Genomic DNA, 19,862 nt, shown 5'->3' with positions numbered 1-19,862 from the left:
TGTTGTCTTGCAAGGACTGGGATCCGAACTCTGGATAGCCGGATGGGAAGGTCAATCCCATTGGTGAGGGTTGGGGTGCGGTGATGCCACCACCAGCAGCAGGGCAGGACTTGGGGGGCAGAAGCCCAGCCGCTCACCCCCTGCACCCCACCCCCATATGCAGCAGAGCTGGCTTAACACATATTGGAAGGAATTAACACACACACAGCTTCAGAGCAATAAGCTCAGGGTCTAAAATCGCCTTAACTGCATCACGGCTGCCAGGTATCGATTCTCTAGCGATGCATTCAGCTGCCTGGATGTCCTCCTACCTTGCAGGTCATGATCTCGTCCAATATCCTCTTTCCGATGCCCCTGAGATGCTCACAAGCAGGCAACAGCTCTTCCCTGTTACCTGTCTCCAGCACCTGCCCCTCAGGAGTACTTATTTATTTACTATGATTAGTTAAATTTGTAAGCCGCCTTTCATTCGTAAATCTCAGGGCGGTTCACAACATAAAAATACAATATTAAAAACAAAATGCTGTACACAAGAAACTTCCCTGACATGTACTGGAGTTCCATTTCAGCTCCAGAGACGTGGCTTTTAGGAATTTATTTTAAATCTAATTTTTGAAGCTAAGGTAGGCGCTATCTCCAGGGAGGAAACCCGGCAAGTAAGTTACGTCTACCCCCCTGCTTAAACCGACGGTTCACGCGCATTTAACCCAGCGTTGGCGAATGCCCAATAGATGAGTTATAGAATCATATAGAATCAACTAAAGCGTCCATGACAGATTATGCTGTTCCCTTGGAAGTGGAGGCAGCAATTTAAATGCCATCGCTTCGTGAATCCCGAGCACTTGGGTTTGGGAAGCTGCACCTTCCTACCGAGGCCTCACCTGGGCCCCAGGCTCCGTGGATTTGCAAGCGGACAGAAATATACCTCCGGCCGCAATGGCGTTCACTTTTTGGAGGCGGACTTTTGGGCACTCTCTCTGGCGCACAGAACGCGCGCGGTCAGTAGTGCCGTCCAGGCAGGACTTTGGGGCAGAGGCACAGGACCCCGAGACAGCAGGAGAGCCCCCAAACACTTGGCTTGCCACGTTTCCAACTAAAGCAAGTTCGCATCTAAAGAGCACTCGCCCCCCCCCCGACGTTCACACGCGGCCATTCACTCCCCAAGTCTAAAATTGCCAAACTGCAGATCAAGAAGTACATACAGATCTGCACTTTTTGGAAGGGCGGCAAGTTTCTAATGTGCTAAAAAAGAAAAGAAAAGTCCAGGTAAACAGATAACGGTTTCAGCATTTTCTCCCCGCGCTGGTTTTACTCTGGCGGACGCTAAACTCCCAAACCCGAAGACAAATTTGTCTTCCTTTAAAAGGGGAGGAAATAACTCGCTTCAATTCTTTGTCTACTGAATGCAAAGAGGAGTCTGATGGGTTGTTTCTGGATTCTTTCTGTGTGTAAACACTTGTTGAAGGTGGAGTGGGAGGAAAAATCTAAGTCCTGAAATGAAAGGATACTCCATTTGAATTTTTTTAATCTGATATTTTTAATACTTTGTCTTCCCCCAATACGTTTCTCTTCTAAAGGGAAAAAAAATGTCAAAAATAGACAAACTATACCAAGCGTTGGGTATAGACGGGGTGTTTCGTCTGTTCAACGCTGCAGCCCGCAAGCGAAGTAATTCTGGTCCCGTTCCACGGAAAACAAAAACACACCTCGAAGTCACCGCGCCTCCTGGATCCGCCTCCGGATTCCCGCCTTTCCTTTAAGGAGCGAGATGCCCGCTCCTTTTCCTGTTACAATTCGCTATAAGAACCGAGGAGTTTAGCATGCCGAGGAAAAGGAAAATGCGCGCTGGCCATATACATTTTATTGGGGGGGAAACACACCACACACATCAACAAGAAACCCACCCCAACAAGTTTGTACATCACAATATTTTGACAAAAGTTATACATAAGTGCAAATTATACTCTCCGGTTTAAAAGCGATAGTGTGTGAGTATACACGAGATTTATTCCAAATAATTATTTTAAAAGACTGTGATATAAACACTTTTTTAAAAAAAGTAAAAAAAAAGCAAGAAAGGAAATAAACTAAACCCCAAACGTGGTATTGTTGCAATATTGGAAAACAAAACACAAACAAACAGAATCTGGGGACTTTCTTGGAAGCGACACAACCACGCACAAGCACACACCCTCTCCAAATTTTAAAACAAGGTTTGTTAATACTGGCTGGTGCTGCTGAAACAGCATCCCGCAAAACAATGGCTCTGCTGACACTAGGGAATAATAAATCTGCATTTTCAAAAGCTAGAGGTACGATTCTGTGACAGACAACGCTGACTTCAATAGGAGAGTGTGATCGTGAACCTACGTAGCTTACTCGGAAGGTAATCTCAGCGGCGCAAAGACTTCACGGTGCAACCCCATATATTTCTACTCGGGAGTAAGCCCCGTGGAGTCCAATGGCACGTGCTCCCAGGTAAACACGTGCAGAATCGAAGCCTACCTTGTGCTGCAATGCCCTGCATGCTTAGATCTCTCCAGCTGAAATGAAGCAGGACTCAAAACGAAAGTGCTTTATTCGGATGATGAAGTAGGCGAACTCAGTGAATGCGGATTGTTTCTGTGTTGCACGGACATCAGGCATAAAAAGGGGGACATCTCTCTTCTCCCCCCCCCACCGCCCTAAATTTCTGTGTAATTGAAAAGCTGGCAGATTCCAATCGCAGTTGCCTTTGATTATTTTTGTTTTTTAAAAATGTAACTATATGTATATGAACTAGCCTTCTGCTTCACTTCTTTAAAATACTGGCTTTCAAAGGAATGCGCCCGATTGATTCTGAACCTGCCTGACGCTGCAGCGACCACCTTCTGCCCTTTCATCCAAACACACAAAGCAAACAGGGGCCCATTCCCTGTAGCTTGAGTTGTACGCAGCGCGATCCTAAGCATGCTTTCTTCAGAGGAAAGTCTCCTTGGGTTCACTGAGGCTTAAGGCTGTGTCCTATACATAACGTACACTTGACACCTTAAAGACTGGTGTTTATTTATTAATTAGTATCATCATGGCTATGAGCTTTCCTGCGCTACAGCCCACCTTTCCATCCTAGATGCGGGTGTATGTCTAGGATCGCAGTCCTCTCCCTCTTGCGGATCTGTTCAAGGCTAAGACTGCCATCCTATACGCATCGAACCATTGGACTCTATGGGATTTACTTCTGAGGAAGTATGCCTCGAATCGCCCCCTCCCCCCCACACACCTGTTCCCCTTCCTAGCTGAAGTCGGTGGGATTTAGTTTCACATTCTGGCGCTCTAGGATGGAGCTGCAACATTGCGCACGTTTCTGTTGGGCTAGAGTTGCTGATCCTGCACGCTTGGGAAGCCCCACTGGACGCAGCCGGGCTTACTTCGCAGGGAACACGTGCAGGCCTGCTGTGAACTCAGTAGGAGAGGTTTAGGATCCCGCGGAAAAGGAGCGCACGTATCCAACCGGGCGTCCGGCCCTTACGCGGCTTTCCTTAAGTGACTGGCGCACTGTACTTACAAAGGGAGGCTCGCGCAGCTGGGCGTGGACCTCTGGGCTCGATCCGCGCGAGTCCTCCCGTTGCGTGTGATCTTTTGGGTGAAGTCTTTGGACCTCTCTCTCTCGCTCCCACCCCAACCTCCCCAACCTTCTCCTTTCAATCCAGCTCCCAAGGTCATTGTTCACATCACACAGGGCTTGATGTCTTGGCAGACGCTTTGATGGTGGTGGTGATGGTGGTAATAGGAGCCGCTGGCCGACGGGTGGAAGGAAGAGATGCCGTTGAAGTTGAGGACGAAATCCTTCCTGTCGCACACCGGGGACGGGTGATGCTGGTAGCGAGGCAGCCCCACTGCGGAGGAAGCGAGAAAGAGCGAGCGAGTCCACAGAACAGCTCAAAAGGTTCCCCTGGAGAAGGCAGGGTGGTTAGCTGAGGGACGTGACCGGGCGGGTGGGGTGGTCAAAGGGTTAAAGGGTGTGACTTCAAAATCCCCACTGCCTAGGTCAGGCTTCCTCAAACTCGGCCCTCCATATGTTTTTGGCCTACAACTCCCATGATCGCCGCAGGATTATTACTTGGATAGCAGGAATGTAAGCCGCCTTGAGCGCCATGGAAAGAAGGCGGACTGCAATAGTAACTATATTGATAGCCAGAAGAAGGCAAGTCTGCAAGGGAGAGGAAGCCGCATAGCTGGCTTTCCTCATAGAGGCAATCAAAGCCTAATTTGTTTATTTTTATTCTCCTTTTTAAATGTTCTAAATGCTGTGCGGCGGACCTACAGACCCATCGCGGCTGTCGCTGCCCAAACTATGCCTATTCACAACGCATCTCACTTTAAGCTAAAGGTTTGGGGCCTAAATATGTCTCTCCTGACTTTGGCGTCCGATCAGCCCACAAGCGCGCAGGACGCCAAACTGCCTCCAGGGCTTCTCACAGTGCAATCCTACGGATGTTTAGTCCGAAGTAAGCCCCAACTATTTTTGAGAAGACTTACTGCCTGGTAAGTGTGACTGAGACTGCAGTCTCCAATAACTGGATCACTGTCCCGTTTCCCTCGATTTTTCCACACCTAGGTATTCTGGGCCTGTAGGATCAGTTCAGTGAAAAAGGGAATGCGGAACTCCGAATGAATTAAGATCCTGATCCTAACGACACAATTGACTTTAAAGTAAAGCACTTCGATTTTCAATTGAGCTTCCTTTTCCATAGTCAGCGTCCAGACCCAGCGGTCCTCCCGCCTCGCTCCCCCTTTTCAGGGGATAAATACTGACCCAGAAATTAGGGACAGAGCATGATCTACCCAGCTGAACTTGTTTGCGGCACCCGTCGACCGCCTTTCAGCTATCGTTAGCACAGGTGGTTCACAACATAGAAAGCATAGAAAGCAACATGAACCATTTAGCATTACAGTGAAGCACAATGTTACGGTAAGGGCTGAAAGTTTCCAGCTCCTGCTATTATTCGCAAGTGCGTGTCAAAATGCGGGATTCGGAGAGGGTTTTGTGGAAAAGCAATGACCGGGGAGCTTCAGATCACCGACTCCACAGAGGCCGCTGCGCGAAATCCTGTTAAGCATCTGAGCCATTTATCTCAAGGAGATCTCCCGAATCCCGGCCAACTAAAAGGCAGAAAAATCCCTGCCATGATTATCGGCCCAAAACTTTTGCAGCGACGGATCTGCTCGCACCAGCTTGATGTGCTCAATTTGATGCGCATGGACGCGGTTGCGCATCCTCCATGCCTGTCGCTGGCTCCGCGCAGCAACAGAGGCTCAAGCCCACATCCTAGTTTCACCGAAGTGCTCTTGTTTAGCTGACTGAATGCAATCCGGATCTTGAGCATCTCCCGCGGAAGACCCAGTGGGATGCCCCATTTCAGTTTTACAACCTGCTTATTTTATTTCTGAAATCTTTTGAATAAGCCCGTTCAAGGAACCGACAGGGCGACTCTTGACCAAAGCGGCTTGGAAACCGCGCTGGCGCAGAGTGTGACACCTGGACTGTAAGATCTGGGTTCGTTTACATGGAGCGGTTACAGCCACAAGGTGGATCCGGCCGCAGCGGTCAGGTCGAGGTGGCCAGACGCGGGGAGTCTTCCCTTCCACCCAGGAGTGCTGTTGGGCATCGAAGTGTTTTGGGAAATACCAGAGCCGCTCTCCATTGCTTCCCAGCTAGCGGCAGGAACTTTCCCCCTGCAACGAGTGGGCTCAACAGGGCAATCTGCCCGTGCCCCGGAAATGAAGAGCAGCCCCCGGAGCATCTTCAGAAAAGCAGTATGGTGTAGCGGTTAGGGCGCTGGACTAGGGCGTGGGAGAGACCAGCGTGCAAATCCTCACTTGGCCAGGAAACTCACTGGGTGACCCGGGGCGACTCACGACCCCGCCTCCCAGCCTAACCTACCTCACAGGGTTGGTTTGTGGGGTTAAATGAGCAGGAGGAGGACCACGGACGCCCCCTCGGGCTCCTTGGAGAAAAAGATGCGGTAAAAACGCAATAAACAAATAAGTTTCTTCCTCCTTCCCTTCCTGTTCAGGAACCGTTTTGGATAGCTCTGTCTGCCAATCGGGGCTCTAGTTTCTGGTGCTGCAGAGAGGTAGACTTGACCGCTCCCTTTCTCTCTGATCGTCCCCAACTGATGCAAAAGACTGCAGGGGTCTGGAAAGAAGGGCTACGGATCAATACCCCTCCGCATAACTCCTCTTTTTCCAAAGTTGTTTTAGCTGAGCAGTTGGGCAAAGGACTCCCATCGAGAGGGAAAGTGGAGAAGCCCCTTGCTGAATTTTCTCAGTCTCCGCTCAACGCCTGCTTCACTTTTGACCCAGGGGGCTGTGCGGAGTAATAGTTAGAGGGTCTCTCTCTCTCTCTCGTCTGCCCCTTTGCTCACCCCGGAGCGGTCCCTTTGGTAAAAGCGATTATTTCGCTGGATTTCCTCCGTCTTTCTAATAACCTGCCTGGTATGCTCCTAATGAAACCGGCGCGCTTTATTGCAGCTCTGATTCAATCAGTTCGCTTTGGTTTAACAGTGTGCGAAAAATGTCCGCCTCCCTCCTCCTCCTCTCCCTCCCTCTGCTCCGTTCGCCTCTAAGCCTCCGAGAGAAGCGACTTCTGTTTCCAATCTTGCTCGGCCCTTCTAAGGGGAGAGCGGGAGGGAGGCTCAGGAGAGGCCGGGATTTAGCATCTCCTCGGCACTAAACCGTGCATGATTTGATGGGGCTTTATTGACCGATAAAAATCAATTGGGGACCGACATTACAGCGCTGTCAGCTCATAAACGAGCGGCTCCGCAGCGCCTGGTATTCCAGGCGGGGCGGAGACCTTAGGTCCTCGATTGCTTTGCCTGCCAGAATTCCAAAGTTTCGTTTAAGATCGTGATCCTAAACACATTTTCTCGGTTGCTAAATGCCACTGGGCTGCCGGCAGCACTTACTCGAAGGCCTTTCATTGCAAATCAATGAAGGTTACTTCTAGCAGGCGAGGACCGGGTTGGGGGAGCTGAGATGTCCCGGCCTGATCCCGTGTCCTCCAGTCTCATATATTTTTGCGATGCACTCTTTCAGCGAACTCCCCAATCGCATCGTTTGCAATGCTGGGGTCCAAGGCTCGCTTGGAGAGGCGATGTTGGGGTGAAGAGGAGCTGCTGCTGGACCCCATCAGCCCCAGCTCACCTGACCATCCAGCATTCCCGCTGAGGCTGATGGGACTTGGAGTCCTACTACACTTGAAAGGCCACGCCGGTTCCCCAATCCCTGCTGTAGTGTCTCCTTGAACTGGGAAAAATTTCCCTCCCAGAAAATATGCCTAGGATTTGTCTACTTCCCAGGAAACGCGCTTGCAACCTTCTTTCTTTCTCTTTCCCTGTTTATGTTTCATAGCAGTTTTTTTTCCACTGGAGCTGGATTTATATAGCATATTGTTCCCCAACTAAACATGCTTAAAAAAAAAATACTTCAAAAATATTTCTGGGTTTCCTTCCCCACTTCCTTAAGATTAAACCTTTTTTTTTTTAATCCGGATGAGATTTAAGAAACTCTCCTGTTTCCCATTGGCAGCCTGCTTATTTTAGAGTAGTCCCATTGACTCTGAAGAGCCTACATGGGTATAGCTGGCTTGGTTGATTGAGAAGCATCAGCGAAGCTTCCTTAGGCCTATACTATCCTGCACATCTTTAAGGTGCTTCGATCACCTTCTCCTCAACGGGATCCAAGAAGCCCAAAATAATAGCAGAAATCCCTGCCTAACCAGTTATTGAGTCTTTGAAACACCTGAGCGCTACTTCGCTACTTGGAGCTGGCAGTTTCGGCTAGGGTTGCAATCCTGGGCATGTTTTTCCTGAGACCTACTTCGAGGTAGATACGCATACAGTGGTACCTCTGGCTACGTACTTAATTCGTTCTGAAGGTCCGTTCTTAACCTGAAACTGTTCTTAACCTGAAGCACCACTTTAGCTAATGGGGCCTCCTGCTGCTGCCACACTGCCGGAGCACAATTTCTGTTCTCATCCTGAAGCAAAGTTCTTAACCCGAGGTACTATTTCTGGGTTAGCGGACTCTGTAACCTGAAGCGTATGTAACCTGAAGCGTATGTAACCCGAGGTACCACTGTACATGCATAGGGTTATCACTGTAAATGTGGTTCGAGACGTGGTGCCACTGGGCTGTGGATCGGGATTCCTCGACCTATACTCCCCAGGCAAGAGAACAGCGTTTATCAAAACTGCCAAATGTTTAGCGGGAGATAATCCTGACGCAGAAGCAAAAGATTTCTTCCGATCCAGCGTGTTGGGTTCAGAAAGCGGTTGGATAATTCTGAGAAAGAATGCAGTCCTTTAAAATCCAGGAAATGGGCATTTTAAAGAAGGGTGGATTTAGAGGCGGAAACTGCACGAGTCTACGGAGGGAAACGATGTGCTTTTCAATTACTATCTTCCTTCACCCCAATCCATTACTGACCAGTTAAAGTCCCGTTTACACTCACTGGAACTTCTCCTACGCCCAGCCTCCAGCCCATTAAAGCCAATGGCGGGACTGTGTTTAGAGTCAGAATCAAGGTGTAAAAATAAAATTAAAGGCCACTCCGTAAAACCAAATTCTGTATCTAAGTTCCCTTCCTATCGTTACCTCGGGAGATTGGGATGTCGGTTTCATGCAACCCTCACCATCCTTCTTCTCGTTTAAAAAAACAAAACCAAACTTCCAGAGATCCTTCTGGAATCATTTCCACAAGGGAAGGGCTCTGGTTTTTTCTTTCTTTCCCCAAATCCCAAGCTAAAAAGGAAGGTGATTTGGAGAGGGAGGGGGCGCTAGTGGTGGAGGGGGGGAGAGATGGAGAGTTGGGCGCAGCAGATGATTGACAGCAGGTCGCCGACAAGCAAAGCGAAGCAATGGACAAGGTCGTCTGTATTTGTTACTTGTTGAAATTCCCATAAAATTGAACAAGACCTCGCTCTCATCTGGGTTAAGTCAAGCTCCAATCCCCTTCGGTGTGGTCCAGCCCAGACTGTCTTTGTTTAGTTAACCTCCGAGACCCACGTTTAAAAGGGCTATTTGGAAAATTTCCTCCGTAAGAGCCCAACATCTTTTACCCATTTCGATGCCTTACAGTCGCAGCTCTCTCGCTCTCTTCCACCCAGATTTCCTAAAGAGTCTTATTATTATTTTTTAAGAAATATTTTCTCTCTCCTATAAAAAGCAACGTACTGCGAAGAGAAAAAAACAACAACAGAGCAGTTCCTTCCAGTTATAGCAACGGGTCTGAGTCTCACGCTAGCACCTTTTTTTTTGCGGTTTGAAAAGAAAATCCGAATAGATTTACCGCCCCCCCAGCCTCATCCCTCAGGCTGTATTCAGATAATATTTCTCCCTCTTTTTCAATTAGATGGCTATAAACCTCCAGGGTATTTTTTCTTTTTCTTTTGCTCCCGCTGTGGTAATGAGACCCTTTTTTGAGATTTGTTATGTTTTCTTCGCTATCATCAGGGCTGAGAAAAGGTTTTTTGTTTTTTTTTTAAGAAACTTGCAGGAAAGAAGCTGTGGTATGTCATGCTCGCCAGGCGCTTCGGTTTATTCAAAACGGACACGATCCAGCCAAAGTAAAAGCCCTTTCCCCGCGGATTTCGCCGGGAGACATTTAAAAGCACGTGTCTAACACCCCCGTTGAAGTCAATGGGAAGTAAAAGTACGTAACTGTGGCTGGATCTATCATCTATCTATCTATATATCATCTATCTATCATCTCTATCATCTATCTATCTATCTATCTATCTCTATCATCTATCTATCTGTCTATCTATCTATCTCTATTATCTATATCTATCTATCTATCTATCTATCTATCTATCTATCTATCTATCTATCATACCACGCCAAAGAAAGAAAGAAAGAAAGAAAGAAAGAAAGAAAGAGAAAACACCAGGATCCTAATCATACTTACTCGCCAGTAAGTCCTATTAAATTGAAAGCTTCCCAAATTCTAACCACATAACCATAGGACGAGCATATTTAATATTTGGGGTTGCAGCCAAATTCTTTAAAAAGGCTATCCTAGGCATGCTTCCTCGGGAGTAAGGCCCACTGCGCTCAGTGAAGCGAACTCCAAACTAAAAGCTGCAATTTACACAGAGAGTAAGTTCCATTGAACACGGTGGGGACTTCCTGCTGAGTAAACATGCCTAAACGTGGGCTACACATGGACTTCGAATTGCAGCCGCCGGTATTTTAGAGGGGTGGGGGAGTTGTTTGGCTAAATTGTTAATCTCGATCTAATAATACTAATCGTGACTCAACTGCAATGCCGAGCCAGCGACTGGGCGCTATGATCGAGATTCGAATTTAAATAAGATGATTATCAATAAGGCAGCGAAGTAAAAATAATCTATCTGTAGTTTACCTTGATCTCTGGCATTCTGCTTAACAAATTGAGCCTGGCTTTACTAAGACACAGAAAGGAGGATGTCCTGCGGCTATATTCTTTGGGTGAACGGGTGAGGGGGTGGGTGGGATAAAAAGTCATATATCTCTCTCCTACGAGTCCCCCCTCCCATCCCAGCCCTCCCGAATTGCTGCTCTCCTTCTCTCCGAACAATAGGTCTATTTTCCCCCCTGGAAGCAGCTTTTGTTTTCTCACGTCAAAGCTGGTGTTTTCAGAGAAAACACCGAGGAGACCCAGCATCAGGGCTTGTTATTGAGGCAGCGTTATCTGACAGCTACAACTTTAACCTGAGCGAGCGAAGGGATTTATTTCCAGTCTCTTCGCAATCGCCCGCCTTCCCCGCGAAGAGGTGTTCTTTTTTTAATTAAAAAACAACAACACCCCACCTACGGTTTTGGAGGTCGCAGGTCATTCCTCTGGGAAACACCCCCCCCAATCTAATCTACATCTATCGAGATATATACATATATAATACACACACTGCACATGAAAAGGGTCGTTCTCAGAAATGAAACAGCTGGACATCTAAGTGAGCGTGATGCGCCCAGACGCCACGATGATGGGCACCCTCTAATATCCCGATCCAAAACCGTCTTTGGCACTTAATTCTAAGATCGCAGCCACTCGGTATTCTTGAAATATCTAGTCACTTTCCTGTTCAGGGTTTCGCTTTCAGAAACCGAACCAGCGCCTTCCGCACCTTCCTCTCCAACATCTTGGGCACATTAAAAAAAAAAGTATTTACAACTTCTGTAGATCGAAGCTTTCCCTGCCGTAATGAACTGAGACATTAACAAGCCGTCCTATCTAAACAACTTCCACTTGGAATAAATCCCATTGGTTCCAGCGGCCCTTACTTCCAAGTAAGTGCGGACGGGATCACATCTCAATGCTCAAGATTAATTCACAGAAACCATTGCCACCTCCTGATTCTACGCCCACAGTTTCTAAAGGAGATGGGCACCCCGCTTACTCTGGAAGTGTGCATTTGGGAAGGGAGGGCAGCGTCCCATCAGCCCTGGCCTGCCTGCAAGTCCAAAAAAGTTGGTTTAAAGAGCCTTACTTCTATGTTCTCCTTGATTTCATCCAAATATATTATTTTCAAGCCAGCTTGTTTGCTCGCTGTCAGCCGTCGGCTGGATCCCTAACCTGCATTCCTCGCCCTTGCCTCCCAGGTTTAGAATCCCAAATAATGCACTTTCAAGAGAACGGCCCCGATCAAGCTCTAGTTTAGCTTTATTGCAATCCCCACGGGATGCGACCCATCCTATGGCGTGTGGGGATCACATCCGCACCAGTTGCTGGATGGTGTCAGTGCGCGTTCTGGACTGTTCAGCATTCCGTGCCCGGCAGACAGAGCCATTTGCAACTGAATCCTTTTTAAAAATTGTTATTTGCATGGCATTTACTCCCAGGAGATTGTGCTCTTAGCATCACGCCTGTAGGATCTCAAACCAGTCAAGTTAGTGGCAGTGAAATCCTCCAGTGAGAGCCAGGCTGGAGCTGTGGGCGACTAAGAAGATCAATCACCTCTTAAATGTATTAAGTTGTAAATAGAAATGGCCAGAACGAGATCTGCCTGTTTACAATAAAATATTATTACAGTACTTCTGCAGGAACATGCTTAAGAACTGAGCCCAAAGCTTCCTTTGAACAAGTTATGGGTATCTGCGGTGTATCTATCTATCTATCATCTATCTATCTATCTATCTATCTATCTATCTATCTATCTATCATCATCTATCATCTATCTAGCTATCTATCATCTATCTACCATCTATCTATCTCTGCCTATCTATCCATCTATCTAATGTCAACAGGCTGATTTCCTTTTTCAAAAGAAGCTGGAGGACCCCATTCGGCTGACTCGTGAGGTGGGCAAAGGTTTGGAGGGTTGAGCGCGTGTGTGCTTAGGGAGGTGGAGGTGGGGGCGGGTCGCCTTTGGTACCTGAGAGGTCTTCCCTGCCGTTTTGGTGCAAGTAGCTCTGCTCCAGCGAGTAGGAGGCCACTCCGGAGTGGATGCCCGTGGGGGCGGCGGGGGTGGGCGGCGGCAGGGCCTGCTGCTTGAGATAGGGCGAGGCAGCCGAGGAGGTCCAGTGTCCCGCGGGGCTGCCGTAGGGCGAGTGGCACTCGATGGCGCTGGCCATGGCGGGTGATGAGGGCACGGGGCTGCTGCTGCTGTCGGGGCCGTAGTCGGCGCCGCCGTTGGAAGGCACCGGGCAGCTGGCCATGTAAGTGGAGCCCGGGTTGGGAGACATGTGTGGGACGTGGTGCGCCTCGTAGGCGCCGGCCTGCATCACGTCCAGGGGGTTGTAGCCGTTGGGGTGGCAGCCCAACGGGGCGGCGGGGGGCGCTTGGAAGTCGAAGCCCTGCGGGAGGAAGCCCAGGCCGTTCACCATGCGGTGGTACATGGTGGGCTTGAGCGCTTGGCATTTCCTTCGGAAGCCCCTGGGGCGCCGTCGGAAGGAGCCTTCCTCGAACATGAACTCGCTGGCCGGGTCGATGGTCCAGTAGTGGCCCTTCCCGGGCCGGCCCAGCCCTTTGGGCAGCTTGATGAAGCACTCGTTGAGCGACAGGTTGTGGCGCACCGAATTCTTCCAGCCCTGGTAAGCGCCGCGGAAGAAGGGGAAGCGCGCCTGCAGGAACTGGTAGATCTCGCTCAGCGTCAGCCGTTTCGACGGCGAGCTCTGGATAGCCATGACGATAAGAGCGATGTAGGAATAAGGAGGCTTCTCCGGGCGCCTCAGCCCCGAGCTGGCTTTCTTGGCTTTCGACGGCGCGGACGCTGAAGCGCTGCTGTTGCTGCTGCTGCCGTTGCTGGACGACTCCAGCGCGGAGGGCGGCGGAGGCGGCTGCTGGCTCATCAAGGCCGGGCTGCGAGGCACCGGGGCCCCGATCTCGGAGCTCATGGAAGCTGCTCCTCCTGGGCCACCTCCTCGGCGATCTGGAAGCGGTCCCTGAGCATCCCTCCCTCCCTCCTTCCCTGCGCAAGCCTCCCTTTCTCTCCTTCTCCGTCTGTCTGCCTCTCTTCTGTTTCACACAAGCCCAGCGCTCCCTCCCTCCCTCTTTCCCCTCTCTGACCCCCCCTCCTCCTTCTCCTCCCCCGCTCCCCCGACTCAGGAGCCTACAGTTCTCTCCAGCTCTCCGGCTCGGCTCTCTGCCCCCCACCTGGTGGCCATCCTGAAGCCTTTAAAGAAGAGGAAATCCAGCGAAACCCCTCGCCGCTTTTGCGTAAAGGCAGCGCAGCCAAACAGAATCCGCGGACGCCTATCGGGACTTTAAATCTGTCGCCTGCTGGAGGAACTTCCCCCTCCCTCTTTCCCGAAATCTCCTTTCCCATTGAGTCTATCCAAAAAATCAGCCTGGGGGAAGAGAGGAGAGAAGGGGAGGGGGCCCCGAATGGGCGCAGCTCCTCCGCTCCAGCTGGCCTCTGTCCACCCGCCCCCCCCCGCTCCAGTCCTGCGAGCTGCCCGCAGAGGCTCCAGATCTCTCTGGCTGCCATCCTCGCTACACGCAATTATACCATCCATCACGCTTGCCCTGAGACAGTTGCTAAGCCTCGCAGCGCACGCTCAGCACCAGACCCCGAAGGTAATGCGCGGGTGGTGTGGCTTTTCTGCTCCTTTCCTACTCCTGCCAGGACAACTGCCAGAGATCTCGGCTAGCTCAAAGGAATGCTCGGGGATTTTTGCGACCAGAAAGAATCGCACTACTGAAAAAAACACAAACCCATTTTTTCCAGTTTCTGAAAAACACATATAACAATACCCATATACCTCACCCTCCAGAAACATTCCCTGCATATGCCATGTAAATAACACAGTCAAATATTAAGTTTGCAAGTAGCTTCTAATCGATTGCATCAAGTTAGGTGTCTTCAATTCTGCGTAACAGATTGTGCCAAAGTGAGAGCGAATGCGTCATTCCAGGACTGTGTGTGTGTGTGTGTGTGTGTGGTAAACCCAACTAATTTAGGTCTTTGGGTCGGAACCGCTAAGCACATATCCCTGCCTTTCCAATAGGTTAGCTTGCACATTTAAGGAAAAGTAGAAACCATATGAATCGATAGGATTTAGTCCCAAACCATTTCCTTGGAAGGATTTCCTACTGATTGCTCTGGCTACTGCATTGAATTAAGTGTGCAACCGTAGCCCATTTGAAAAGCCAATGAGATTATTATTTTATTTTTGCCAGTGGCTTCAGCAAGCACCAGGACTGCAGGGTCGCAGCTCGACCCAGGAATTTAGATGTAAGATACACAGATATGGTTATACACCGCCATCTAAGGAGCCCGTTCTCGCGCCCTCCCAATGCCCTAGTGTCCCCAGACTTGGACACGCGTGTACACCCGCATCAAAGGAGGCGTCAGTACTTTATACAGTAAAAGTGCGCAGCAGCACATCCGGGTCCTAATCGTAACCCCCACCAAAAAACCCCCACCAAAAACCCTGACATGCTCGAGAAGACCAAGAGGGCTTTTTGCAGCATCACCTACGTACATTACTTTCCCTCACTTTCCCTTTCATCAGAAAGTGAAGCCAGCTTGGTTTCCGTTCTTATCATTTCTTTAAAGCACTTTTGATTTTACAAATCCGACCTTGGTTGTTTCTCATAACAAGCCTGGGAGGTCGGACTCAGCTAGTCCCATTTCACAGACAGGAGACTGAGGGCTTGCCCAAGAGTACACCCAGAGCCCGGTGCCGCAAGAGGTCAGTCAGATCTCTGCCTGTGACCCGTGACTCCCTTCCCCTACTCTCCTGATACCTTTCTATAGGAATGCTGAGATTGCAGCGCTGCTGGTAGTCTGGTAATCTACAGAGGGGAGGGGCTGGGGGGGGAGAGAGATACCGCTGAAACTGATTTCCAGGGAGAAACCATGTGCTCTGCTCATGCTGGGGTTTGGGTAAGGAATTCATTCATGGAATAGAAGTCTATCAAGGAGCGGACGGGGGCATTCAAGCCATTGCGGATTATCAACTCCATAGTAGCTTGTCGCCCCACCCCAGCACAGAGGCGGCGGGCACCGAAGTTTACCCACAGTGCTAAAAGCGTGCTTGTCTTCAGAGCAACGCACTTAGATGGCGTACAGTAATAGTCACTTGTTTAGACACATTTTACAGATTGGGAACGCTGAGTCCTGACAGTCCTGAGTCCGAGAAATGGAATCGTGCACTAAACCAACGCGTTTCCTAGCTTCAAAGCCCACACCGTTTCTCTGTCTTGATTCTCAAAGGAAAATAAAATAAAATAATAATAATAATAATAATAATAATAGCGAGGAAATGGGAAAGTATTGTTCCAAAGCCTTGCGCCTGGAGAACTGGATCTCTCAGTCCTAGCGAGGGGGGCAAACTTTTTCTTGTCTTGTGTTAAATTGAGTCAAATGACGGGAAACTCATCCAGAAAAAGAAAAGGACCCTTTAAATAGATAGATGACAGACAGACAGACAGACAGATAGATATAGATCCTACATAAAAAAAACACTAAAAAAAATCTGGTCCTCTGTTAGTTTAGCCTTACTCGCTTTCTGATATGTCAGTTTTCCATGGGGGACGATATTTGGGACTTTCGAAGGGAGCGTGGAGACTATCCTGCCCCACCCCCAGTGCACTCCGAAGTGGTACAGCCCAGACCCAGGTCCGCCACCATCACCTTGCTGAGAAGGAGGCCCTCAGCGTTGGTGGCGCTTTGCTGAGCTGCCTTTGGTGGAGGCGGGTGGGCGGGAGGGAGCAGGCGGGGGTGGGGGGTGGTTGGAGGAGGGAAGAGGAGGGGCGGCTGGTCTCAGACAGTGACCTGGAGCTGAGTGGAAGCAGGCTTTTTCCATCAACCCTCTGCCTGGCTTATACCACCCACCGAGCCCAAGTGTCAGCTTACCGCCCTGAGCCGGGCTCCTTTTCCCTAAGCTCCGCCAGTAATTAGACAAAGCAAAGCTAAATTAACTGAACAGGCGTCGACAGCTTCCTCCAGATCACCCTCGCTCAGTCCCTGGGAAGAGGGCTTGATTGTACCTGAAAATCAGCTAAGAAAACATGACTAAGCTCGACAATGTTTACGACACAATTTAAGCCCAAGACCGGTGTCTTTTTTTGGTGAGAGTTGTGGACAGGACTGGGACTAGTGGGAGGGGGGAAATCTTGCCCTGTCACTAGGAATTGTTGACCTTGCAGCCTGGGGGAAGAGGAGGAACGGGGGCCGGTCCTCGGTTCCCACAACGCACGGGAGTCGCCACCGCGGTTGATGCCTCCAGAGGCTCCAAACAAACGCCACCAAGTTCCAAACATTCCCCCTTTGCAACAACACTGTGCTTCCCCGAGCCTGACGCGTGAATGACATCTGAGTTCCTTCCTCCTCCCGGCGGTGACCCTTTGCTTCAACGGATCGCTTCCTTGGCAAAGGGCATCTCAAATCCCCGAAAAGGTTCACGAGAAGGGAGGCATTCGCCCACAATCTTGCGCAGACAAATTTCTTTCCAGCTGTATAATGGGGAGTATGTTGTTCAGAGGGCGATGCTCGAAAGTTCAGCTCGGTGGTCGTTAAAAAGCGGAATCAGGACATAGCATAGTGATTTTCTGCAACAAGGACTTGTGACGAGCGCATATCCCTTTCCTGCCTGCTCTGTTTCATTGTCATCCCTTCCCTCTGTGGCATTTCACCCCGCAGCGCCAAGATTTTAGATTGTAAGCTCCTCGGGGCAGAGACCCGTGCTTCTAGATTCTCTTTCAAGCACCCTACACAGTGATGGCGTTATATTGCTTAAAGAGGCTCTCTCTTAGACAAACGTACAAGGGAGTAAGCCTCATTGAACCCAGGGAAGTTTACTTCCGTGTAAATGTGCATCTGGCTTGTGCTGTTAACTTACTCGGGCTCCAGCAACAAGGATTTATTCTCACGGGGGTGTTTTGCATGTGGGAAATTCAGCCCTTGCGACCAGTGGGTGGAACACAGAGGACCTCATAGGAGCTAAGGTTCTGAGATCGCTCCTTCGCCAAATGCAAAAGTTATTTGCACTGCCTCTATCGCAGTGTTGAGTCAAGCAAAAAGCAGAAGGTCCATAAGCTTAGTACAATAGTGATTTCTTTGTAAACTCACTCTCTCTCTCATATTATCTATTGGGAGGGGCTCGGTCCTGAGATCAGTGCAAACGTCCATGGAAGGAAACCAATTTGGAAGCGCGTAAAGAAGGCGCATAGAGGTACCCCTGCCGGTACGGGCCAGTCTTGCGAGACTCTAGGGTTGTGCGCTCATCTCACTCTATAGGCCGGGAGCCAGCGCTGTCCGAAGACACTTCCGGGTCACGTGGCCAGCGTGACAAGCTGCATCTGGCCAGCGAGGGCAACACACGGAAACGCCGTTTACCTTCCCGCTGGTAAGCGGTCCCTATTTATCTACTTGCACCCGGGGGTGCTTTCGAACTGCTAGGTTGGCAGGCGCTGGGACCGAGCAACGGGAGCGCACCCCGCCGCGGGGATTCGAACCGCCGACGTTTCCATCGGCAAGTCCTAGGCGCTGAGGCTTTTACCCACAGCGCCACCCCAAGAAGGCGCATAACCAACAGGATATCGATCACTGATTATTGAAGAGTTCTTTTCCTTCCTTGCAAATGTGTGCGAGTGTTTGCGTGTCTCCCTCTCCGACCCCTCACCCCTTTTTCTCTCTCTCTCCTGGACTTGCCATTGCAGCCAAGCATAAGGGACTCTTCCGAAGAGCAATTTGTCGCTGCGCCCTCGCCGGTGATGACGCCGGGATCGCTTTCAAGCGCTTCTGATTAACCAGGAGCCCGGGCGGCGTTTGTTTGGGTTGGGTGTCTCGCGTTCGAGCTTGATCCCGCCTTTGGAGAAAGCCAAAATGGTTTGTTTGAGCAGAACAGGCGGAAATGAAACTTGGGGGCTGATTTGGTTACTCAGATATTGTTGTTCTCTATACAACCGCCGCCCTCCTTTCTAGGAAATCGCTTCATTATTGCGGGTTTCAATTTCTTGTCCAGAACATGCTAAGCCTCCGCATCTGGGGAGCTACATAAATAAAAGACGAAACCGACGGTGGGAAAAAAAAAGAGTCAAATAGGAACAGCCAGCAGACGAGGGAAGTCTCTCTCTCTCTCCCTCCCTCCCTCCCTCTCCCTCTCTCCTGTGCCTCAGTTTCCTTCTTTACTTTCTCTAACGCTCTCTCCTCTTCAGATTCTATAGAAAAGAAGCGCCCCTGGCTTAAAACCCGAGGCTGAAGCTGCAGACAAATTCCCTCTTAAGGGAATTTATTCTTCAAATATATAACCAGGTCTGCACAGGAGTCCAGATTAGGTTAAAAACGACGCAGCTTGTCCGACGTCTTGGGTTTGGAGGCTTTCTGGTTTCACAGAACCCTTCTTCTGCAAGTGGAACAGCAAAGTAGCGCCATGGAGTAAAACCTAGAGAATTTGAGGGGTTAGGTTGCAAGTGAACAGCAACAGTGGCATTTCTGACACAACGGGCTGTCGTTTCATTATGCCGCGCCACCACTACGCCACTTCACGTAGGGACGCAAGGAAAGAAAGGTCCCTGCTCCGATGAGGTTACAGTATAAATGTGGGCAGTGGGCGTGGGAAGAGATCGAGGGGGTTAGCTGGGGGGTGGGGTGGGGTAGAGAAAAGGAAGGTTGAGTAGAGATGAAGGTGAGCAAATGAGCTACAAGAAAGCTGGCTTGTTTCAGGTGGGGCAAGTGGGTCGCAAGGGCGTGCCTCAACTTTCCCATCTGCAATATGGGCCTAAAGTGACGCGGATGATGCTGAATGGTGTGCTTGTTTAGTGAAACAACCAGGCGAAGCGCCTGGATAATTTAAGGAAAGCCAATATGAACCAATAGCCTCTTTTGCTTCTACTTTGCCTTTGAAACGTCCGAAGGGGAGAAAAAGGACACAGTGCTCTGTCGCTCCGAAGGAAGGTTGAAGGTACTGGGCGAGGAAGGGAGAAAGGTCTGAAGGGGAAGGTTTCGTCCGTCTTCCCCCCACTGCCGCCTTTTCTGCGGGACCTTTTGCGTCCCCTTCGCCCTGTTTATTTGGATAGCTCTTCCGTTTTGCAAAGGCGTATGTCCCAGGCCTGCAGCTTTTTATAGCCCGCTAGTCCCCTTCCTGCGCGCTGCAGATTGCTAGGATCTCTGTGGGTCTCGATTCAACGCCCTTAAGCCCTTGAACAGGCCGAGAAGCACTGCTATAGAGAGGGTTGATAATCTGGGCATACTGTATTGGTTTTCCTGGGGTGGGTGTGAGGGCGAGGCGAGTAACGCTAAAGCTTCCTGGGTGTCAACTGTAGTCCCATCGATCATCCATCTAAGTGTGTGACGGATCGCGCAGGAAAAATATAATAAAATGAAGATGGGCGCTTCAGGGAATTCTTAAAGAACTGACGTAAGACGGAATTGTGAGCTGATTGGGCAGAG

General features: G+C 49.9%; 1 protein-coding gene across 1 annotated transcript; it reads right to left on the bottom strand.

The window, feature by feature from the left end:
- Positions 1-1,846: 1,846 nt before the first annotated feature.
- FOXF2 (forkhead box F2) lies at positions 1,847-13,885 on the bottom strand. The gene is made up of 2 exons (XM_053397025.1): positions 12,399-13,885; positions 1,847-3,875 (listed from the first exon to the last, which is right to left on the bottom strand). Exons 1-2 carry the CDS (start codon positions 13,357-13,359, stop codon positions 3,706-3,708), a joined length of 1,131 nt encoding a protein of 376 aa, XP_053253000.1. The 5' UTR covers positions 13,360-13,885; the 3' UTR covers positions 1,847-3,705.
- Positions 13,886-19,862: the final 5,977 nt, after the last annotated feature.

Source organism: Podarcis raffonei, chromosome 7 (genome assembly GCF_027172205.1).
Source record: "Podarcis raffonei isolate rPodRaf1 chromosome 7, rPodRaf1.pri, whole genome shotgun sequence".
NCBI classification, from domain to species: domain Eukaryota; kingdom Metazoa; phylum Chordata; class Lepidosauria; order Squamata; family Lacertidae; genus Podarcis; species Podarcis raffonei.
The sequence above is the reverse complement of the archived record's forward strand: the minus strand, read 5'-3'. Positions and strand labels throughout refer to the sequence as shown.